This window comes from Peromyscus maniculatus, chromosome 1 (genome assembly GCF_049852395.1).
Source record: "Peromyscus maniculatus bairdii isolate BWxNUB_F1_BW_parent chromosome 1, HU_Pman_BW_mat_3.1, whole genome shotgun sequence".
Classification (NCBI taxonomy): Eukaryota; Metazoa; Chordata; class Mammalia; order Rodentia; family Cricetidae; genus Peromyscus; species Peromyscus maniculatus.
The window spans coordinates 178,624,640-178,649,946 of record NC_134852.1 but is presented as its reverse complement, the minus strand read 5'-3'; the positions used below and the strand labels follow the sequence as shown (position 1 = coordinate 178,649,946).

Sequence of the window (25,307 nt, the reverse complement as noted above, 5' to 3'; positions counted from 1 at the left end):
TGGGGGGTGAAAAGTATTTCTATCCCCTTGTCCTGCTTAGCTTTTATTGTCTACTTGGCACAACTTAGTCTCAGCTGGGAAAAGGGAGTCTTGACTGAGGGACTGGTCCAGCTCAGTTTGTGGCCACATCTGTGAAAGACTTTCTTGATGGATGTGGGAAGGTCCAGCTCAGGACAGGTGGTAGCATGGTGGGACTGGGCTGTCTGTCTAAGAAAGCTAGCCGAGCACCAGCCAGTGAGCAGGAGTGAGTCAGCAAGCAGCCTTCCTCGGTCTGCCTCTCCAGGTTCTTGCTTTGAGTTTCTGCCTTGATTTCCCTCAGCGGTGGGGTGTCACCTGGATGTGCCAGCTGAAATAACTTTTCCCTTTCCTAAGCAGCTTTTGGTCATGGTGTTGATCACAGCAACAGAAATTAAACTAGAACCACCCTTCTGCTGGATAACAGAGCGCTCTCTAACACACCTTTTAATATTACCCTGCAAGGGACTAAGAGCTAATCAGTATACACACATTTTCTTAGGTAGCTCGGAATTTTCAAGGCTGCATGCTGGCGGGATATGCAGGGTGGTCCCATGCGCAACCAGGTTTGCACACGCTTGGTGGTTTTATCTAGCCCCACCCTTTTTTCCTTTTTCCTTTCTTCCTCGTAGCCACCTGTGGATATGTCAGAACACCGTGGTGAAGCAGAGTCCTCAAGGTCGGGGTGAATGCTCACAGCAGCATTCACCCCGAAACACAGAGCTTGCTTTCACATAACACACTAGCTCAATTTTTAAAATGTATTTCTCCTCTGACCTTTAAGTACAGACATAGAATTGACTTTCTCCCTCTTCCATTTCAAGGCCAATAAAGAAAGACAAGGCTGAGAATGAGACGATTCTAAGTAATTTATAAACGTACGCTGCATAGAAATGCGCCAAAGGGGGAAGAGGACTGAATTAACAAGGTCAAGACACGCTAGAGGAAGCCAACCCTATTGTTCATGAGCAACACTAATCAACAAATTCTCCAAGAACAGCAAAGGTTCTGCTATGTGGCGATTAAAATAGAAAGAAAACATTAAAAACCAACTACATACTAGTTAAACACAGAAAGTTGAAAGTAATCCTTATCCAATCAAACTTCAAGGCCAGCCATGCCGGGGGCCTCTTCAGTCTCAGGGACCTTAGTTGCCTGCATCTTTACTGCCACCAGCTCTGGGCTATTATTTCACTGAGTAATGCAGCTTTTCTCCAAATCAAAAGTGCATTGATGCCTTGTTGAATTTTCAAGATGTAAACAGGGACAGCATATTATCTAAAGCTTCGGGGAGATACTTGGGGGGTGGGCACAGCCTTCAGCTTACAGTGGGGAGATGCTGAGGGGAGGGACACAGCCTTTAGCTTACAGTGGGGAGATGCTGGGGGAGGGGCACAGCCTGCAGCTTACAATGGGGAGATGCTGGGGGGCACAGTCTGCAGTTTACAGTGGGGAGATGCTGCGGGGCACAGTCTGCAGCTTACAGTGGTACAGACGACAGCTAAAGAAGCTGGAACAGGCCGGGCGTTGGTGGCGCACGCCTTTAATCCCAGTACTCGGGAGGCAGAGCCAGGCGGATCTCTGTGAGTTCGAGGCCAGCCTGGGCTACCAAGTGAGCTCCAGGAAAGGCGCAAAGCTACACAGAGAAACCCTGTCTCAAAAAACCAAAAAAAAAAAAAAAAAAAAAGCTGGAACAGGAGACTCTCAATTTCCCACTCTGTCCAGGAGAGAACTACAGCTAGCACTAAGGGTCAAATAATCAGCTTTTAAAAGCATCCCCTTCCTTTGTCATCTAATAAGGAAACATCTGGAACTGTCTACTTGACTCTGAGTAGTCTTAAAGCTTTCCAGTGAAGGAAACAGAGTCCGGGAAGGACTAGGAAGAGCCTGTTTCTTTCCATCCTTCCCCTCCTCTTCCTCCCTTTCTTTCCCCCTTATTCATCCCACTTTCCCTGGAGAGAGAGCCCAGGAAGGCAAACAGAGCCCTGCCTCCTCCTCAGTTTTGCTAAAGGCAAGGGTGTACAGGTGCTGGCCATCCTGAAAGCATCCAAGAAGGTGGCTGGAATGAACAAACATTCTTCACATTGGTCAAGTGGGCAATCATCAGGAGGTGCTCAGGGCTCCCAGTGGACAGCTGTTGCCTGGGTATCTTATTTCTTTGCCAGGTAATCAGGCCTTACCTCCAATTTGACTTCCAGTTTTCCACATCCTCACAGGTAAAGATATTAATTTTGGGTACATGATTAATTAATGGCTGTATCACATCTTTTTTTCTCTAGCATACCCCCTAGGCTCTTCTCTAAGTGCTGGTAAATGAAAGCATAAGCTAGAAAGAAGGACTATTTGCAAGGAGCACACCCACCGATCTACAGTTCTGATAGAATAAGCAGAACCATGAGAAAAACTGCAACAGATCCCCGCTCTGCACAAAACAATGTAAAAATATAGGCATAATTGTCAACACTCAATCATTTCTTTCTTTGCCTGTGGTGATGTGACTATCTAATTCCACAGCAGTAATCTATTAATTATAAACTAGAAGCTCAAATCTGGGCCATTAGCTTTTAATCACAAGGAAATATAAAGAGCTTGAACACGACAAACATTAACAGTGGCAACCTCTGCAGAACAGGGAAAACCGGAGCTGGCCTTGAAGGGGGTCGGCTTGCAGACTAGTCCAGCACTGTATCTGTGTGCCTCTGTGCCCTTCTACTGGCTCTGGAAGTTCTATAAGGCTACACTAACAAGAAAATGAGGTACTCCTCAGCGATAAAATGTCTAAATCCAAGCACCAAGCCATCCCTCTTCACCTCGTCTACACAATAAGGTGAGCTATCGGAGACGAAGACAATCAGGTACGAGAAGGCGCCTTCTCAATCATTTATTCCTCCTCCTTAATTATGAAACAGGTATGAGAATTCAGGAGCCATGAAATTAATTATTTTTTTTGAAAAACATTCTGTTCAATTATTCAGTGTAGAGAGTAAATGATTAAATGTGACTAACCCTCCATTTTCAGAGTTCTAATGAACATTTTCTGTTGATGTGTGTACCTGGCCTAATCAGAAGTTACTATGAAAACAAAATGCAGCTGTCTGTGCCTCAGTATCCACCAGGCAATGGTTCCAGGAGACCAAAGTCTGTGGAAACCAAAATCCGAACATGCACAAGGTTCTTGGGCAAATCACAGTGCTCCCATGTCACTTGTCTGCATCCTCCTGCATACTCTAATCATCTCGTGACGACACATGGTACCTGTGCAACCCAAATGCCAGGTAAGGCTGTTTGGGACACAGTGTCAAGGAAGTGTCTGCACATTTTCAATACAGAGGACATATTTTTCTTTTAGGATGCTGAGCCCTCTGTCTGTGGGATGCTGACTGGACACTTCAACCTCCAAGAAGATCTAGATTTTTCTGGGCCACACTCAGCAACTTCCTGAATTGAGGTGCAATTATCTGCAGAGCAGAGTACTAAGCATTGTCCTTCAGTTCCTGTGTCAGTTAGGCTGTATTTGACATGAGATTGTCCTTCTATTTCTAACTAGTAAAACTTTATGTCAATAGACTTACCTTACTGTGACACCAGAACTGAATTAAAACGTCCATCGTTTTCATCTGTCCAAACAGACTGAAATGTGTGTGTCCAGGGCATCCCAAAGACTTCTCATGTCTTCCTTTGGCTTGCTACTGTCTTCTACACTGCATTTTTTCCTTCTTAATTCTCCACTCAGAAATCCCTGCCACACTGGCATTAAACCTACCCAATGTTCATTTGTGTCTATATTCTTTTGTCTCCTAATGATTGTGTATACTGAAATATTACACTGTATTAAACAGTAGGAATACAGACTGTGAACTGTGCCACTGCAATCATCTTTTTATACCCTGGTCTCTAAGACATCATCCAATTTTACACCATACTAATCAATGCCACTGCTGCAAGTCAGTAATCTAAACCTCCCATAAGGTTAACAGAGAGTAATGCTCATCTAAAACCAGTCTTTGGACATACATCACAGGCTAAAGCTGTCAGGAAAAAGAGCGCACCTTCTTCCTCCTCCTCCTCTTCTTCTTCTCTTTGGCTGCCTGGGCCTGCTTGTGCTCCCAAACCAGGTTGGTCAGATTGGCCACATACTCATCAGTCTGCTGCAGAAGGTAAGCCAAGCGTCTGTCTTTCTTTTGGTCAATGAGTTTCCTGTAGCCCTCTTCGTCTTCAGCCTGTTCAGGAAGGGGAGAAGGATGACACATGACGGACGGACACTCACAGGTCCACTTCGCACCCCTCTGACGGCTCACAACCTGAATGCGGTGGTGCCTGGGGCCCACAGGAGGAGCCACGCTGCACAAGCCAGCAGCGGAGTCTGCACACTGGCAAACTTAGAAACGTGCACCACCTTGGGCCCAGGACTCCAAAGGCTGTAGCAAAATCATTGCACAAAGCCCCACTGTGGGTGGGATATGACCAAGCACTCTAAGTCAGCTCTCTTCCCCCTTCTGTGGTTCCTGAGCCGCTCAAAATGAATGCAAAAAATCTGATGCTCTAAGTTACAAGCCTAGGTGACTGGAGAGAAGTCATTTAGCTCCTGAAATCTGGTTCTACTGAGCAATAACACAAACCCCATAATCTCCACTTCTACTTCCCATCCAGTAACGTGATAAGATCAAGTGGAAGAAAACGCCTGATGTCCTCTGAGCCATTTAGAGAGAAGTCTCTTTTAGATGTCCCCACGATAGAACATTCCAAAATACTTTCCTATGATGCCTGAACAAAAGGGGAACACCGTACATTCTCTAAGAGGTGGCTCTACCCCAGAAGAGCTCAGGGACTCAGCTGTAGGATGTCACTCCAGCACGTGCCGGGGCGACAGCAGCTTTATCACTCAGACTAGCTGCTGTCTGCCCCATGAATGAGCATGAACTCCAATGCTATTATAACTCTAATTGCTTTTGGCTATGGTTGATCTCACTTGAAGAAAGAGTGATTAAAAAAAACTTCAGTTTCTCTATTATCTGTATATTCCATCATTTAATTGCAAAAATTAATGATTTGCAAATGCTTAATCATTGGTGTCAAACCAATCTGTTGCTGGAGTTCTAATACAGTTTTCCTTCGGTTGAATCAGACAAATTTGTCTGTTGACTGCTCCGTTTACTACACAATGGTCTCAATAACTAGAGCAGAGACTCTTGACAGTATTCTCCATCCCAGAGACGGGGAAAGGGTCGGAAGGTGGTGAGATATATAAAACCCCAACCGGGACCCCAGCAAGGAAGACAGTGTCTTAAGAACTTCCAGAACTGTGTTTATGAGGTGAGGTGTATTCTGACCCACTCAGGGATTCTGTCCCACACAGAGCTTTGGGTCTCTTATTACCTGTGCAGTTTAGTTACTTTTCTAAATTCCATGGTATGCTTTGCCCAATTCCAGACACAAGTGGTCAGTGAAACCCAACACTCACGCCAATGACACAAACCTGCCTGTGTCTGTATATCTACTCAAAACTAACTGCAGAGGTAAAGATGCAAAACAACTTTTGAGACAACAGAGCTGCCACAGAAAAACTTTGAAGTTAACTTACAAGTCAGTTTTTAAGTTTGAGAATAATTTAGTAAGTTTATATAATTAGTAAAATTATGAATACCAAGTGGGGGGAGGGAAGTGAATGAGTATGAATCTTCTATTCAAAGACATAACCTTGTAAACTATTCATTCAAAACACTCTTAGTCATTCATCTAAAAAATATCATGTTTAAAAGGACTGCATTTGCCATTCTAGATGTGATTACCAAACTCCTGCAAAACACTGCACTCGCCTCTCTTGAGAAGCTACATAAGTGGATGATGATGGTACACCCTAGGGCACAAAACTACTATGGCTCCTCAAATGCAACCCTGGATTATCAAACAAAAAACAAAGTTCTCACTCTACCTCCAGAAGTTCAGACACATATGAATGCTTTGTCTGTGTGTGTGTGTGTGTGTGTGTGTGTGTGTGTGTGTGTGTGTGTGTGTGAGAGAGAGAGAGAGAGAGAGAGAGAGAGAGAGAGAGAGAGAGAGAGAGACACGAGTAGCTTCCCTTTCTTCTCTTGATGCCTCGTGTCACGTTCTCAGTGCGGGAAGATGCAAGCAGAGTGTCTTCCCAGTCTCACGTGGGGCCCTTACCATCAGCCTCCGCATCCTCTCCTTCTCAATCCGCTCCGTCTCCTTCTTTTGCTCCCTTTCGGTGTTAGCGTGCCAAGTCGCCACTGCTTTGGACAGCTTCTGGATCTTCCCAGCCACAGACCGATGATATTCCTTAAAATCTTTTGCATGTTGCAAAATACTGTTCAGGTATTCCTACAGGATTCACGAGAGGGAGAGAGGGAGGCTTTGGGTAGGTACACTTCCCAGTGAAGCATCGGCATACCCAAAGACGCCGCAGTGTGCACAGACATCACTCAAAGACTGCAGTCTGTTGATGGTGGGGGCCCTCCCTGGAGCCTCGGCCGTACAGGTCACGGGCTCCGGGCTAGTGTGATTGTGAACCTAGGCAAGAGTGGACACCTTCACTCCATGGTGTGGACATCCCAAAACGGGGAAAGGCAAAGACTAACTGGGCTATGGGCTAGTGGGAAGAAAGACTTCCGTTATCTGTATGCTGTAAGCCTAGGGAAGAGATGCCGCCCTCACCTCCAGGGTGCGGTCACCAGCAATGGAAAGAGCAAGGACAAAGGCTGACCTATAAAACCTCAATGAAAAAGTTTACAGCGCATTGTTCTGTCACCCTGAAATAAACATGAGGGTTCTGGGCATTTCCAGTGAAAACCACATTTCTTCTGTTCCAACTTAAATTTAGAACTGTGATGCAAAATAAGTTTATACAAAGCTGAAACTGCCATATGTAATCCTAATTCACTTTTCGGAAGGAGGGGAAATATGTACCCTACTTACACTAAAATCTTTCATTTTTTTTTCTTTTTCTTTTTGCAAAAGGAAACTAAGTTAGGCACTAGATTAAGCACGATAAAACAATCATGAGACAAAAACCAAATCCTACATCAGTGTTTCCAACCCTCTAGAAAGGAACGTTTTTTAAGATCTGCCCCCGTGAATCCTCCAGCTGGGCCCTTCAAAGAGCCTAGAATACTATAGGAAAAATAACTTCCCCTGGGGGCTAGGAAGATGGCTCAGCAATTAAGAGCACTTGTTCACCTTATAGAAGGTATGGGTTCAATTCCCAGCACCCACCACATTGTCTCTCAAAACCACCTGTAACTCTAGTTCCAGGGGAATCCAAAGCCGCCACCTTCTGGCCTCTGTGAGCATCAAGCAAGCACAGGGCACACAACCACATATGCAGGGAGAGGGAGGGAAAAGGAGGGGAGAGAGGGTCAGTGAGAAGTGTTCCTCCACAGTCTCGGCTTCAGTTCCTGCCTTGAGTTCCTTCCTGGGCTTCCCTTAATGATGGACTGTTAACCTGCAAATCAAATAAACCCTTTCCTCCCCCCCACGCTGTTTGGTCAGCCTTTATCACAGCAACTCAAAGCCAAGCAGGGCACTCTCCCATCTCTGAAATGATGTCTCTGTACTATAGAAACTCCAGGTTACCTTTCTGTTCGATGACAGCCCGCCCCCCACTCCAACCTGGAAAACATGGAGGCCCCGACCACTGACCGCATGGGGCACCTCTGACCAGGAAGGGTATGCAAAGGTCTAAGGACCTGGTGCTTCTGCCGACGCTTCCTCTCCTGCTCTATCTTCTGCTGCTTCTCCAGTTTCTCGGTCATGCGCGCCTCTCGCAGGGTCTGGCGCTTGCTCCGCTTGTAAGCTTTGGAATTGAGGGCCGTCTCCAGGGTGGTATCCCTCCGCATGCAGGCCACCACCTCCTGTCTCAGCTATCAGGAGAAGAGCAGTTAGCGGATCCCTGACACCAGCAGAAGCCAGGTCCTGGGCCCTGACCTCAACCCAATGGAACAGAAAGGGGACTCAACGCACTTTTCTCAATCCCATTGTAGCTGGCTGGCTATTACTAAAAATAAGAGCTGAAACTGTGCACATTGAAATGGTAATTTTAAAGATGGTATAACTCTTTTTCCCTTGTAATTCACATCAAAAACAATTTTAGTACTGTAACAGGAAAAAAAATGAGGATGCTGTGCTGGGCTTGAAATAAAGTTACTCATTTCATTTAATTATCATAATGATGTTACTTAGTCAATAAGCCTTTTAATTTTTTTTAACTGTCATAATATCATTCTTTTATTCATCTACAAGAACAAGAGAGTTACTGTCTATCTATGTTCCAAGTAACAGCAGTAACTCCAACGATATAAATTCATAACTTCAAATAAATGATGGGAAATACCAGTCTGGGTTTCCTCCCTCTCTGGTAATAATGTTCTTTAGCATTTAAATCTTATGTTACATCATGGACTTGTTTTAGCTTCTCATCATAAACAATGTAACTGTATTGCATATTATTTGGAAGTAGGCAGTGGAAACTTGGGGGTTCACCTTATAATAATCATTCAAATGAACCTGAAACTGGCATCAGTCCCATCCCATTGACACAGGAAACTTCATAGATAATAGATTTTCCAGTAATATCGAACAAGAAGTAGGGAGCAGCAGGACTCCAGGACAGAATCACATCTCATACTTGAGAACACATACCTCTAATATACATTTGACAAATCCGTGTCAAACGCTTTATCCATTCCTATGATAAAGTTCCCTTTAACTAAGATGTAATGGAACCATTCTGTTTCTTCTTCTTTTTAAATTTAACCTGAAATCTGCTCTCTGAAACCCTAGCCAAGCAGCACCCAGGTACCAGATGCCCTTCCATCACATGCCACCCCGGAAGTGAAATGTGTACTTGAGTTCATAGGCAGGGGCCTTGTGATTTTGGTCAGATCTTCCAACAGCCAAATTCAACACTTCCAGACTGTGCTTACTCATTAACAATCCACTCTGCACGCCCCGGCACGTTAGCACGACCCATGTGACTGACAGAAGGTGCTCCTGGTCCCCTTTGGTTTAGACAGGCAATCTGTGGACGGGGACCAGCACACTTTGACAAAACTCAGCCAAGGGAAAATCAGTTCTGCTGCATTCCACTCCATGCCTACCAATTCAGAAGTCAGAAAATAGACCATTATACCAGAGCTCAACAGCGAGTTCTGGGAGACAGTAACTCACTAATTAGTCAATGTGTGAGTGAGTCTGATGTGACCAAGTGCCCCTGAGTTAGGTTTTGATGAATAATTAAGGGACATGACATTGGTTTTTTTGTGTGTTTCTACAAGCATGGGCTAGTGATTAGGAACGAGACAATCGTGATTTCTGTTTCTGGGGTCATGGATTGCTTTGCACATTTGGGTTTACCAGGAACGTTATCTATCTATCTATCTACCGCCTCCTTGGTTTTCCTGGGAGCCATGAAGGCAAGTCACAGCTCTCCACAATCTGTTGTCATGGTTTTCATCCACAGTATCAAAACGCAATAACTGATCTTGTACAGGAGGAAAAATGTTTCTGATATACGGGGGGGGGGGGGGGGGGGGGGAATAATAAGTAGTTCATATTCATTACTTTCAGCTCTGAGCCGTCAGTCTAAAGACATGCTATTTTACGAAGTTCCTAGCTTTACAACAATATTGAGCTGACTCGAGGAAGCTCACAGATCACACTTTAGGAACAATTACATTGATTTCCTACATCATGGATTCACTGGGGAAAAGGTATTACCTGCCGTTGGAAATTGAGTAACCGAAGCGCCTTCAGTTCCACAGTGGCTTTGGTTCGTAAATCTGGTGGCAACGAGCCAGGCAGACTTTCCAGTTCTTGTATCCTATGAGCTATGCGAGCCTGAAGTCTAGATGGAAATAAGAAAGAGGGGGATGGGAACAGGCAGAAGACTTAGTCTTCTATGATCAACAACAGCTTTGGGTTTAGGTTCCTATATTCCGCACACTGACAGTCAATTTCTAACATCCAATTGGGTTTTCTTTTCTTAAAAGAAAAAAAAAGTTTACACATATTTACTTGCTGGGGGGCGGGGAGTGCACACGCCACAGCACGTGTGTGGACAGAAGAGGACAGCTTGTGCAGGTCAGTTCTCATTCTGGGAGTGAAGGCCAGAGATGCCTTTGGCTGCTTAGCTATCTTACTTGGGCCCCAACAAGATTTTCTAATGTTAACCAAGAAAAAGCTACCTTGGAACTCCTGAAGACATGCACTTCACACTACACAACACCTTGAATTTCTACGTAGCTTCTCTCTAAGACCTGGAAAGGAACTTCATACTACATTGAGGGGACAGGGGGGCATTAGACACCCTTGCTTGCTCTCAACAGAGAGAACACATAGGCAGTCTGGCTAGCTGCCCCACTCCCAGCCTGCCACGGAAGGCAAAGCCGAGACCACAGTTCTTCCCTCTGTTCTGAGGCAACAGTGACTACAGTAGCCAAAGCAGAGTGGCAAAGTGCAGTTTTAAGAGCTGGGGCCACAGAAGTCGGCCAGCTAGAGACATTCCGAGAGAGCCCTGCCAACCACAGCCACTTCCTCTGTGTGGTGCTTGGTTGAGAAAAGCTAGCAAACTGGGCATCTGCAAAAATCAGGGGCAGCAATGAATAGCATTTCCTGAAAGGGATGCTGGGGTTTCTCATTTTAGACACCATCGAAAATATAATTGCAAGTACTTCCTCCTAATGAAGGCAGACTGGAGAAGAAAAGGCGTCTCTCTCTCTCTCTCTCTAGCCCCTGGCTGCTATGGCTCTGACACATATAAACCAGTTTCAAGCCTTACTTTTATAAATACACCCCACTGAAATCCAGTTTTAGAATAAACTCCTCCCCCAGTTTTGGGACAGAACTGAGAATAGAATTGAAAAGAAAGAAATGATAATAAAAGTTAGTAATGAGTTAACCCAGTAAATATTCACTGCACTAACTGCATTTAAAGAACAATTTTGAATTCTCTCTCTCACACACACACACACACAGAGGCACATGTAAATAAATGCTGCTGTGGCCCCACGTTACTAATGAGAAAACGGAAGAAACATGTTGACACCTGTACTGGCTGGTTTTCCATGTCCACTTGACACAAGCTGGAGTCATCAGAGAGGAAGGAACCTCAGTTGAGGAAATGCCTCCATGAGATCCAGCTGTAAGGCATCTTCTCATTTAGAGATTATTGAGGGAGGGCCTAGCTCATGGTGGGTGGTTCCATCCCTGGGCAGGTAGTCCTGGGTTCTAGAAGAAAGCAGGCTGAGCAGGCCAGGGGAAGGAAGTCAGTAAGAAGCTCTCCTCCACAGCCTCTGCATCAGCTCCTGCTTCTGGGATCCTGCCTCGTTTTGAGTCCCTGTCCTAACTTCCTTTAATGATGAACAGCAATGCTGAAGTGTAAGCCAAATAAATCCTTTCGTCCCCAACTTGCATTTTGGTCATGGTGTTTCGTGGCAGCAATAGAAACCCTAAGACAACAATGGAGGAATCCAAAATAAAAACCTATATTACATAGATTATTATTCAGTTGGTTTTTCCCATCTATCTGTGTGGCCCTAAATGTCCAAATAGGCAAAAGAAGTTACACCTAAACATTGAATGTATGAAGAGAAAAATACAGACACAGACACACAGACACACACACAAAGAAAAAAAGGAAAAATGAAACCAGGTTTTACCTTTAAAACCACTCTGCTTTGTAATCTTATTATCAAGATCACACTTATTATCAAGATCAAAGACTTAGCTACTGCAGTGGTGGGAGATGGTGTCACCCCCAATTTCATTATGTTACATCCTTGGTTCTAGACTCCATGTGTCCTTTTCTTATTTGAATATCCTAGAACTTACACTCCCCTGAGTATTTTGGTTCGGGATGACACGGTGAGTTAGGTACTAAAATCAAGGAACGGCAGCTTCGGATTCCATCTTCCAAAGGACAGGCTCTAGGATGAATAAAAGTGACTACAGGACACCTGGGCTGACAGTGCTGAGACTGACTGACCCACCCTGAACTGAGTGGGAAGCTGGAGCGCAGAGAGGGAAGTGAGGGGTGGGGGTGGGGCTGGCGGTAGTGGAGTTCAGGGACCTGGGCCACTGCAGAAGGTAGGAGCCAAGGGTGCGGTTCTCCCTGCCAAGACTGCTTCTCCAAAGGAGAAGTGGTTTGTTGGTGCATCCCAAGAGTGCCCGACACAGGAGAATCTTTTTCAGTGGAAGAGAGGATGAAGGACAAAGTGCAAACTCAAGAGAAGAGGAGGAGGAGATTTTACAGCAAAACGATATGTCCTCGATGCGACACATGGGGTGGGTGGTAAGGTTACGGGGTGCGGAGTGGGGGGTAGGGGGGGGGGAGGGCTAGCACAGAAAACTCTCTCTCTGTTGTTGTCCTGCTTAATGGAAATCTTCATTTTAAATAATGCTCCTCTCCAGACAATTTCATCTTCCCATCAATGGGATTCAGCAGGAAGTCCGATAAAGAGAGTCAGGATTCTAAACTTCCCAAAACAGCAGCAAGATGTAATCCTGCCTGACTGCAGGAGACTCATTTAGTGTCCTCACGAGCACAGAAAATTGAAGCAGAATTAGGTCACACAGGTTTTTCATACAGACGGAAGAGTAAATCAAGAAGGGTTACTGCTCTGGCAAGGAAAAGAGTTCCATTAAAGGCAACAGATATTTGTTCGGGTCCAGGGGAGAAGTTTATGATTCCTGTAGGAGAGTTATTTGAACAGAAAATGACACTGGTACATTTTGTTCCTTCAAGGAGCTGAGTGATACTTTAAAGAGCGAGGAGGAGAGAATGGGAACATGTGTGACTTTGGTGACTCTTCCGGCAGAGTGGCTGGAGGCAATTTTTGAGAAGGAATTTTCAGGGTTGTGATAGCGATGAGGACAAGACAAGGAAACACACACACACACACACACACACACACACACACACACACACACAGAGAGAGAGAGAGAGAGAGAGAGAGAGAGAGAGAGAGAGAGAGAGAGAGAGAGAGAGAGAGAGGTGTAAGATATACATACATGTCTCCTAAACCCATTTCCACACTCAGTTCTGTTCCACACTCAAGTCTGGTGTATATCACAGATGCCTTTCTCAAATAAACTCTTCTAAGTGTGAACTGCATCCTCCATGCAAATATTTGCTTACAGAGAACTAGTTTACATGTCCGTGTAAGCTCCTAAAGTACTCTCTGATTGAACACAGAAGGAAATGAAGTTCTGTATAGAAGGGTCAAGAACTGGTACCCAAAGATGGGGACTGGGGGGTGAGGGGTGAGGGGTGAGTGCAGCATGCAGAACTGACACCAGAGAAAGAAGAATAAATTCCTATTTCAAAAAAACACCCAAACAAACAAACAAACAAAGGTGAGTCAAAAGGAGAGCACACAATCTAAAAGGGAGGTAAATGTTTTCAAACCCAGGGCTGTACAGATCTGAGGCCAGTGCATACACAGACAGAAACTCACTTAAGCTGCAACCAAAAGAAGAAGGTTGGTGTGTCAAAATTTTATGAGTTTATGGCAAATTGAGAAGAGCAGCCAACTGGCTTAAAGAAGTATAACATCCTAATAATTTCATTCCATTTCTGGAAACAAGGACCAGAGCCAAAGAAATGAAGATGTTAAGGGATTTCTGTGGCATGATACTTTGCTCTGTCAGAGCCTATGAAATCCCAAAAGAGATCTGTTGTTCGGACCTTATTCAGATCTTTAGCCAGGTGACAAAGGTGCACTAGCCAGGCAGAGCCTAGTGACCAGGGGGGAGCCTAGTGGGCTAGCCCATCACAGGGAGCAGGCTAGCCCATCACAGGCGGCAGGAGAGAAACGAATCCAATACCTGTCCCGTATGAATGTGGAGAGATTTGATGTAACCCCTCTGGTGATAAACTTAATCTCTGCCATTGAATGATGTCTTTATAGAGGCAGAAGCCACCTATTGTTCCATGACTAAACAAGATAAGGCATGCCCCTCTACGGCTGCCAGCACAAGTGCATTCTTCTCCACATGGCCATGGGGACACTCAGGCCAAAGGTACCAAAACCTTGCAGCTTCAGCTTTACAAAAGTGAAGGCATTTATCAAATGATAGTATTATGAAAATGACTATTCAACCACATTCTGAAATGCACGTGATTTTTAGTTGTTGTTTTTTTTGAGATAGAGTTCCACTATACACCCTAAGCTGGCCTTGAGCTCATGATTCTCCTGCTAGAACATTCCATGTGCTGAGATTCTAGGCATGCAATAAGAGAAACTGGTAGATATAATTTTTTCTTTTTCTTTCTTTCTGTTTGGTGCTTCGAGACAGGGTTTCTCTGTGTAGCTTTGTGCCTTTCCTGGAACTCACTTGGTAGCCCAGGCTAGCCTCAAACTCACAGAGATCCACCTAGCTCTGCCTCCTAGTGCTAGGATTAAAGGCGTGAGCCACTACCGCTTGGCGGTAGATATAATTTTTATTAATGTAGGAGAATGGGGCAGGTGAGATGGCTCAGTAGGTAGGGGTAAAGGCACCTGACCGTGGTCTTAATCTCCAAAAAACACATAGCAGGAAGGAAAAGAGCCAACTCCCACAGGACCACACTTGTGAGGTAGCACAGACATGCCATAAATAAATAAATAATCAAATAAATAGAGGGAATAAATGCAATAAAAATTTATTATAGGATGATATAGGTTACAAATGTTTTAATGCATTGAAATAGGCTAAAAAAAAAGCATTACTTAATACTTTGGAAGATAATCCATTAAGCTCACACTTCTAAAAATGGCTCTAAAATGAGATTATAGGAAAGCCCTGTAATTAAAATTCTGGAAATAATGACAAAAAAAATTTAGAAGTCCACAAAGCAGTTTACATGCACACACATGCACATGTATGCGCACACACACACACAGACACACACACACACACACACACAGTGGCTGAGTAAAAGAGAAAAAAACAGATGTTACATAAACGTCTAGGTACAGAGAAGGTCAGAGTACAGAGAAGGTCAGGTACAGAGAAGGTCATGAGCCAACAAAGCTCCCAGCATCTTTGCAACTTCTGGGCAGGGCAAACGAATAGCAGATTTTAGGCAAGGTAGAACTTCAGAGTCACCTCACAATTCTGCTCTTTCTTCTAACTGACCATCCCCCAATAATTACTTATGACTTTCTTTACTCAACAATATAATGAAGATATGGCGTCTGAAGAGGTTTTAGGCCCTGGGTGTCCTTATGTTTGACTTTATGATCCACAAGTATTTCCCCAACAGACTCTGCCTGGCCCTGATGCTCAGGTGTACATGGCAACTAGAAAGGACAGGAGAAATGTCCCCACTGATGACCAGCAACAGAAATGAGAAAATAAAGCCATATTTCCACTCCAAAAGGCAACCCACATCTAATACCTGGTGTTACTGGGATGTCTCCAAAACAACTCTCCACATCAGTTATATTTTATTTAATTTCATAATAAGCTGTATGCCTTTTAATAAAGATTAAGATAGTGCTCTTAAAGAGAACACAAACACTGCTTAGCATTCTCTAATTTTTAACAATGAATTTTCTTTTAATTCAAGTTAATTAGAGGAAAATAATTGACACCAATATTTCTGAAAGTTTCCAAAATATATTACCTTTTCTGACTCTATGAAAAAAATACTATAATATTTTTAACATGTTAAGTCATAGGAAAGTAATGTAACCTGACGAAGACAACAGAGCTGTTTCTCACAGAGTATGCTTCCAGGCAGGCTGCAGAACCTGAAATCTTAGCTTTGTTTCATCATAGAACTTACTGGACTCCGTTTTTCATGGTTGTTAGCCATTTGCTTAAAGGGTCTGCTAAATAAAGCCTGTGGGCCAAATCTTGTCCACAGTTGCTTTTCTAAATAAAGTTTTATTGGAACAAAGCCAAGACACCACAGTCTATGGGTGTTTTCCCACAAAAAGGGCAGAGCTGACTATCTGTGTCTCAGACATATGGCCCTGTAAAACATTAGATGTTTTCCATCTGGTCCTTTACAGGAAAAGTTTGCCAATCCCTAATTTAGACACAACTGTGTCAAATCAGGTGACAAGTGTCTGGATTAAGAGTTTAACTAAGGATCCCATTTGAAGACATAGACCTAAGGCTTATCCCTAAAGCTGGGCCAACTTCTGTGAATTAAAACAGAACACAATGTATCAATCTATACAGTATGCTTTTTAGTACCATGAGCTGGACCAGTATTCTGAAGGATGGACTCAGACAAGCTACTCAACATGACTGTCTCAGTCATCAGTTGTTCAGAAACATACTGACAATCAAGGACAAGCTATTTCATGACTCAAGCCTGAGATGGACCACCCTGAAATTAAGGAACTTTGGACTGGGCTTTTGATCTTTGAATTCCCAGAACCTGGCAAGTGGATGGGACGGATAAAGGTTTCTGATTGAATGAGAGAGAAGTCACAGTTTGTCCTACTCAGCATCGTGGAAGGACCCACCCATCAGCATGTGAACTTTCTCTACAACTGTTCTGAAATCACTGTCACGGCACGAGTCCTCCTCTGGTCTCTCTTCACCCCTCCTGGTGTCCAGTACTACTAGAACACTGCCCTCTGGGGCACGTCAGTCAGCCCTGGGCCCCGGTGACGACCTGGCTTGATCACCAGCAGTACCTGTACTCTCGCTCCTGCAGGATCTCCACAGGGTCGAGGCCTTGCGGTTTCTGGATGGGGCTGATACGGCTCTGCTTCTGTTGCAGCTGCAGGACCGGAGATGGCTGCCCTGGAGCGGACTGCTGCACCGAGGGCCCGGGTACAGCTGTGGCCGTGGGCTGGGCAGCGGCTGGGGGTGCAGGCGAGGGTCGGCCGCTGGCTGCCGGGGCTGACAGCTTCTGTGGGGTGCTCTGGCCACTCAGCAGCAGCTCCTGCCCAGGGCCTGTGAGACAAGAGGGACATGGGCAGAACAGGACAGAAGGAAGGACACCTGCTGACCATGCTCCTCCACCCCTCAACCACTCCCTAGGGCTGGAGACCTCCAGGGTCTTAACCACCAAAGAGCTGACTAATGGAGGGCACAAGAGAGGAAAAGGAATGAGGGGCAGAGGTGAAAAGGAAAACATAATCTAGTGTGTACCCCACGGGGAAATGGCATGCACTAATGAATATTGTCAAAAGCATCCAAAAAATGACTCCTAGCTGTAATAAATCAAGGAAACGACAAGCTGGTTTTTAATGCCACATTCTGGGGTGAGTTTTTTGTTGTTGTTTTTATAGACTCACAGGTGCACTCAAACTTTAAAAAAGAGAGTTCTACAACAATCAGATGCAATGGGCGTGGCCCTAAAGTTTCACTTTGCAAACTGCTACTAAGGCCTCTGCCTCAAGTGCCGGTGCTGGCTGTGGGATCCAGTGCTGGCTGTGGGATCCAGTGTTGGCTGTGGGATCCAGTGCAATGCTGGGTGTGAGATCCAGTGCTGTGCTGGCTGTGGGATCCAGTGCTGGCTGTGGGAATCCAGTGAATAAGGTTAAGGAGTTCACTGGTCTGCTGGCAACGAGGCTCACACTTTTTCCCTTGGTGCTTCTGAAAGCTTACTTCGGTCTTCCTTATAATGAAGCCCGGGAACTAAATTTTACTCTAATTACACAGTAGTAAAATAGTTCTGAAACTATTCAACATTTGGGGTAAAATATGCTCATTTCCCCTAGTGAAAATTAGCGAATACTAAAGAAGGCCATTATTTCCTCTTATTTTCAGATGATGGATGCAATCTTTATCCTATCTTGGAAGCTTGGTGTAGTGGCACAGACCTGTATAACCAGCACTTGAGAGGTAGATGCAGGGGAATAAAGAGTCGGTGGCCAGCCTGGGCTATTAGAGAGCTTGTCCCAAAAAAGCAAAACAAATCTTTATTATTGAATTCAGTTTCAGCTATTTTTCTGCATTAAGCTTTGGGAATTTCAATTAACTGCTAGATATAGATCTAAAATAAGAATTGCTTCAACTCTCCTCCAGGTGAGTTCTCAATTTTCTTAAAATTAAATACAATTGCTGAAGCTACCAGATGAGTTAGTAAATTTTAAAAAAATTAAAAATTAAAAAATAAAAAAAAAACGAAGAATCTCAGTCAGCAGATGCTAAAAACACAAATAGGCATTCATCCAAGTATTTCCTATATCCTTCCTAAGGAAAAAAAAATAAAGTCATTAAGCACAAAAATCAGTCTAAGACTTCAGAGAGGCATAATAATTAACCATACAAAGGCATGCATTATAGAAAACGGAATGCATTTCTTCAATTTCTGACAAATGCCATTTAGAAAAGGACTTAAATGACAATCCAGAGAAAGCCATAAGCAAACATTGTGACATGAGGAATGTGAAGAATTAGTACAAACTGCTCTGGGAAGTATCAGTATACGTGTGCGCGCGTGTGTGTGTGTGTGTGTGTGTGTGTGTGTGTGTGTGTGTGTGTGTGTGTGTGTATGTATGTATGTGTGTGTGTGTGTACCTCCATCCCAACAGCTGGCACAGTCTGTTTTTCTTTTCCTTCCAATAATTAGGTAAAATTCCCCAAACAATACAGAGCTAGATACAATTTTTTCTTAAGCTAACTTGTAGTCTTGGTCTTCTTGGGGATAGATTAAAAAGAAGTTCTGGAGTGAAATGTATGGATCTTTATTTTTTATGTCCAGGATGCACCATCATATAAAGTTTTTTTTCAACTAAATTCTTTAATTTTTGTTTTCCAAAGGGAAGATCTTTTACAAAATGCACATATCTTCATTACATGTTTTAGTTGGAACTTTTTTCATGCATATTTAAGAAACCAATTTCTCAGCGTTCAAGTCCAGGGTTGTAAACACTGGAGAGAGTTAGGCAGGGAAGTTTTAGAATACCTTTCTTTAGAGGTCTCTAAACTAGGAGATGTTCTCCCTTTCCACTGTTTTTATGTATGACTAGTCAAACGACAGAAGATATAGATTTCTGACATTTATCTTTAATTTTTAATTACATTCACTGATTTGTGGAGGGAAGGGACAGGCATCCCAGCAGCGCACATGTGGAGGTCAGAGGTCAACTTGCAGGAGTCAGTTCCCTCCTTCCACCATGCGGATTCTGAGAATCAAACTCAGCCTTCAGGCTTGGTGGCAAAAGCTCTTACCCACTGTGCAAGCAGAATTAACTATATTAACAGTCTAAGTATTCTAATGAGGAGTGTACTACTTTTAAGATTCTCAAAATACAAAATTTTTTTATGAGAAGAAAATTTGGTTGTTATTGGTAGAATAGTATCATAAGGATTACTTAAAATTCCACTGTTAAAGTCTTTCCCCTCGTTTCTAAGTTCCCATAAACTGAAACATCCAAAGAGCACAGCAACAGTGGACACATGTCCCAGCCCCCCTCCCCGCCACCAACCCCGTTCCATAGCATCACTGCCTGGAAACAGAGGCAGGATGCAGAAGTCTGCCTGGCCTGGAGGTACATTTAAGTCTAAGTCACTGTTTTGAAAACTGTATTTAATCAAAGAAAGGTGTTGTCAGCTGGCCATTTTTAGTCTGCCTATCTCCAAGACAGGTCTGGTATATACCTGGTCTGCCTTACTAAAATATAAAGACGTTGTAATCTGGTGGCTTCATCCTTAATATTGAGAAACAGAAACCCCAACATGAACTTACATATGCCAACGTCTAACTTAACGCCACTAGGAGGGGCTAGAGAGCACTTGCTCTTGCAGAGGACCCAGGTTCGATTCCCAACATCCACATGGCATCTTACATCACTCTGTGACTCCAGTTCCAGGGGATCTGACATCTCTTCTGACCTCCTCAGGCACCACACATGTGCATAAGTAACATATACAGGCCAAACACTCATACACATGAAATAAGATAACTCTTAAAAAACATGAAGTTACCCAAAATAAAAATATGGTCTTAACTCTGCCAGCCACTGGCTGTGTGAAGCTGACCAAGTCACCAAGCCCTGGCATCTGCTTCCTCATCTGCAGAATGGGGACAATAATAATAATAACCTCTTTCACAGAGTGGTCACAAAGATTCAGTTATCTGACTATATGCTCAACTTTTCGTCTCTGTGGATCCAGGACAAGGAGGGAAAAGTCCAATTTAACTACTGTACGCCACACAAAGGAAATCCTCTGACATAGGAAAGCACTTCCAGAGTTTGGGTGCCATATTAGCTGGCAGTTGGCTTGTGGAGGATTCTTTTCTGGGCCAAATTTCAAAACATTTCTCTAGTTTCCTACAACTCAGCACAGACGCTCCTTAGGTCAATGGACTTGTCATGTGCATCCTGCCGGCTGCTATCAGGGCCACTCCCAAGCAAACTTACTTCCTAGCTAAACAGAAAGTCACTTACTGTGGGGGTCTGTTTTCACCTCTCTCTGACTGGCTGCATAAATACTTTCTTTTACAGAGACCAGGAAACTCAATGCAGCTCCCTGCACTCAGATTCAGGATGTGAGCCCCTTCTCGTAGGTTCTGTGCCTGTCCTGCAGGAGATTTACAGGCAGCACTGGACTCCGGCCACAAACACCACCAGACAACCTAATGCCTTTCGCCACACCTTCAAACTGAACAAAAATTGAATTTTTAGCTCATCTCGTGCCCTCTCTCTAGTATGAACAATTTAGGCTTATGGTCAGTATTCAAAAAGGCCTTCTGCCTCAGTCCTTACCTTAAGGAGCCAAAATGGAGGCTGTACTGCCTGGCTCTCCAGAATGTGGTCCCAACACTGCTTGGTGGTGGTGGTGGTGGTGGTGGTGCAGGGGATGATGTTCATACATCCCATCCCACCACACCTGATATGAAGTAACAGGGCAACACACACACCGAAATGCCTATGCCTCACCTGTACAGAATTTCTGTGCATTCAGAGGCCACTCAGCACACAGGATAATTATGCAAATCACCACTCTGCATTAAATAGGAATGTAAGTGATTTCTACAGGTTGGGGTAAAAAAAAATGAAGTAAAGAATATTTAAACTGAACATATCAGAAAGTTTCAGATGCCAAGAGGGGGGAGGGGCAAGCCTTTAAGATGGGGGAGGGGAAACACTTTCTTCTTTTACCACCATAAGATTGTTCCCTCACTTCTCCAAACCACAACTTTTTCAGTTCTTGTTTTTATACTGCTTTAATCCCTAAAAGGAAAAGAGAATCAAAACGAAAAGAGAAATGTGCCTTGGTCTGGAGTTCTGCCCACATGAGCAAGGACAGGGCTCCGCTTGAGAAGTGGCCAGTCACACACACACACACACACACACACACACACACACACACACACACACAGCAGGAGCCTTCTACGGCACACATGCTCAGTGCACAGGGCACCCTGCTAAGGAACAACGTCACTTCCTGTGAGTTCTGCCCTGGGATAACTGGGGGAAGGACCAACCCAGCGCAGTAACACATTCTCTTCTCGCATTAAGTACACTAGGAAATGGGATGGGAATTTAAGAACCTCCAGAGGAGTGCATGGCCTAAAATGTCTTTTTTTCCTGAAAGATTGGCAGCACATTTATGAGAAAATGTGCTTTTTTTTTTTTAAGGGGGGAGGGGTATAAAACATGAGTCAAGTTTAATACTGACTTTAAAAAAAAAAATCCTTGCACTATTTAGGCTTATGGTAAATGCCAATAAAAACAAATGCCTTCATCCACTAAGGGTGTCTGTCCTGTATCAGATTTCTGCACAGGTTTTGCAGGATGAACACTCCTGTTAGCAGCGGGGATGTGTAGCTCTAGGAAAGAGACATCTTTGTCTTCTTTCACCCATGGTGTCCTTGCCCACTTGAACAGAAAGCAATATATACCCACATATTTCCATTTCCTACTAAGCATGACATCTGTAAAATACAAAAGACATGAGCAGTGGGTAATAAAATCAAGTCCCTTTGTTGATAGGGATGTGATAAGACAGGCACAGACAAAGAGGTGGGTAATTAAGAAGGGTACCCCTCTTGTGGAAATGGCCCAGAAAATGTACCCACAGTTAGGTTCAGTAGACATGAAGTATTGTTATCTGGATGTACTCAGATAATAGAAACTTCACCCTTTAAATCTCACTCTTTCATTCATCTCTGTGACTAGACTCTTGGGTGGAGAGGTTTCTCAGATGAAGAATTCAGTATCCTACCTTCTGTGGGATACTTTCATGCTGAGTTGAGGACACTGAAAAGCTACTAACGCCTTTGGAGCCCTATAACATGGCAGGTGCTACCCCAAGACAGGCTTCACGCACCATGGATTATGCTCACATCCCATGATGCTACCTCTCGGGAACTTCGCTGTATCCCTCCTCTCTCCCAGCTGCCAGCTATCCCGCTGTAAGCAGCTGCTCCCTGCATTAAACCTGGTTGTTCAAATCACTCATGCCCTAAGATGCCGGAAACAAAGATGACCAATGCTGTTAACACTGCGTCCAGAGTAAGAGCGAAAAGAAGCCTTGACAGGAAGCTGCGATGGGCGCTCTTAATGCGCGAAAGAGCTGAGGCACCCATACTTTGTAGCTCCTTTCCCCGCTCTTGAGAATGTGGGTCAAGAAGGCAGCCTTTGGGGGAAAGAGTCAAGAACCGGAGCTCTCAAGTCACAAGTGCTAGGCTCTGGACCTAGCTGCCGTCCGTGCCACAGAGACAGCATGTGCCAAGGACGCTACAGAGCACGGAAGCAAGAAGGTTCTCGGTGACTCTAAGCTACATATACATAAAAGTTTTCCTATTGGACCAAATTCTCTAGAACTTTTCTTTTACAGTTTAAAAATCTACTGAGGGTTCAAACTGTCATTTCCCTGCTTGGAGTCTGGGGTACCCTTTCACATCATACTGTTTGGTCCCATATTATCCTCCATCTATCAAAAGGCTCCCTGATAGTCACACAGAAATCTGGGTATGAAATAATATTTTTTTTTCTTTAAAAACTCAACTGCTAAACTGATAGTGCTGGTGCATGCCTGCAACCCCAGATCTTAGGCAGAGATAGAAAAATTACTAGGGGTGCGAGGCCAGCCGGGGCTTCAAAGGAAGAGAGCTTGTCTTAAAAACAACACACACACACACACATACACACACACACACACACACACACACACACACACACACACACACACAAAAGGAAAAAAAAAGATTGCTATGTTCTAAAAGTTTTTATCTCCCCAAATTCCTATGCTGGAATCCAAGTCCTCAAATAGATGGTATTAGGAGGTAGAGGAAATTGAACAAAATTGGGCAAAGCTCTCACGACTGAGACCAGTGACTATGTGAAAGGCCACAGAGTTCCCTCACCCTGTATACTGTGGGAGGGTACAGCACAGGTGCCAGCTATGACCCAGAAAGCAGGGACTCACCACATGCTAAATCTAATGACACCCTAAGGTTGGAAGTCCCAGACTCCAGAACTATGAGACACAAATTTCCCCTGATGGTGTTTTTGGTTTTTGTTTTCTGATAGATAGGGCCTCATGCATCCCAAGTTGGGATTCAAACTCACTCTGCACCTGAGGATGACAGTGGCCTTTTGACGGTCCTACATCTACCTCCCAAGTGCTAGGGTCATATAGGTGTATGCCACAACTGGCTTAAAACACCATTAAGATCATTTATTTTCTTGTGTGTATATGTGAAATGTGTAAGTGTGTGTGTGTGTGGCATGTGGAGGTCTGAAAGAATACGTATTCTTCTCTATCATTCTCTGCCTCGTTCCCTTGAGATCTCCATCTGAATACAGAGCTCGGCTGGCAGCCAGCAAGGACCAGCAATCTTCCTGTCTCCCTACCAGTCTCTCTGTAACAGGAGTTTTTGTGGTCCTGCCTGGCCCATGGTCAGGACAAATCTCTCTCACCCACCAGTCCCACAGCTGCTCAGACCCAACCAAGTGAACACACAGAGACTTACATTGCTTACAAACTGTATGGCCGTGGCAGGCTTCTTGTTATCTAGTTCTTCTATCTTAAATTAACCCATTTCTATAAATCTATACCTTGACACATAGCTCGTGGCTTACCAGTATCTTACATGTTGGTACTGATAGCGGCGGCTGGCAGCGTCTCCTGACTCAGCCTTCCACTTCCCAGAATTCTCCTCTCTCCTTGTCCTGCCTATACTTCCTGCCTGGCTACTGGCCATATCAGTGTTTTATTTATTAACCAATCAGAGCAACACATTTAACATACAGAACATCCCACAGCATCCCTCCCCTACAGTACCCAGATTACAGGTGCACACAACCACACCTGATCTTTACAGGGCTTTGAGGGACTTGAACTCGGGTCCTTTTGCCTGCACAGCAAGCACTCTACCCACTGGGCCATCTCAGCCAAGAGACTCATTTCTAATGCTACATCCACAACTAACAACACGAGTTCACCTTCCTGGTATGTTTTTGAAATGAAATCTATCAGGAAAGGAACACAAACTCAAAAGTTAGAACATTTTAATAAGACAAAACAAAACTACCAATCAGAAGCCTTCCTTCTTACTCCAGTTCCTAAACCTAGGACAAATATCCCAAATTCCTTGTTCTCACAGTGATGAGATTGTCAGTTTGCCCAAATGACTGACAGCCATTCATGGGAAATGGTACCAGTGTCTGGGGAGCATCACACTCCCCACAAGACAAAGCCCTCAGAGCTAAATTGTAAGCTCTGTTTATCTAGTTCTTTCTGAAGATTTAAATCGTTGCCTCATCGATTAGGGAAGAGAGTCACGTATGGTACCACATGCATTTGCAGGTCAAGGGACAACTTTATGGAGTCATTTCTCTCCTTCTACCTATAAGTAATTTCTAGGGATGGAACTCGTGGTCCATCAGGCTTGCAGGGTAAGTGCCTTCACCAAAAGCTATCTTGAGATGCATACTAGAGATGCACCCTTCACAGAGGAGCACTCTAAAGCCCCTGCACCTCTGAGTTCTATCAACATGAAAAAGTCGTGTCTCCAGAAGGCCGTGCAAGGGACTACACCATGGCCACCTGTTGCGTAACATAGCTTCTCATTCTTAGCCCAGAGTCTAAGAAACAGGCCATGTGGGTCTGTTACTGATGATTCTATCATGCAAAGCCTTTCACAATAATAATAATGAAGATAGAATGATAGTCGGGATTCCATATCTGTGAGTTTCAACTCTGAATTCAACTAACCACAGATAGAAAACACTTGGGGGAAAAAATGTATCTGTACTGAGTGGCTATAGACTTTTCCTTGTCATTATTCCCTAAGCAATACAGTGTATCAACTATTCAGATAGCATTCACATTACAGTCAATATTTCTCATAAATAATCTGCGGATGATAAAGC

General features: G+C 44.1%; 1 protein-coding gene across 10 annotated transcripts in view; it reads right to left on the bottom strand.

Moving 5' to 3' along the window:
• The window catches only part of Smarca2 (SWI/SNF related BAF chromatin remodeling complex subunit ATPase 2), a 171,897-nt gene that overhangs the window by 120,198 nt on the left and 26,392 nt on the right, over positions 1 to 25,307 (bottom strand). For all 10 annotated transcript variants that reach the window (XM_076561683.1, XM_076561663.1, XM_076561668.1 and 7 more), the window contains 5 exons: positions 16,665 to 16,926; positions 9,748 to 9,874; positions 7,719 to 7,892; positions 6,181 to 6,354; positions 4,065 to 4,235 (listed from right to left, as the gene is read on the bottom strand). In XM_076561683.1, the coding sequence (XP_076417798.1) occupies positions 4,065 to 4,235; positions 6,181 to 6,354; positions 7,719 to 7,892; positions 9,748 to 9,874; positions 16,665 to 16,926 (908 nt within the window). The remainder of the gene's footprint in view (positions 1 to 4,064; positions 4,236 to 6,180; positions 6,355 to 7,718; positions 7,893 to 9,747; positions 9,875 to 16,664; positions 16,927 to 25,307) is intronic.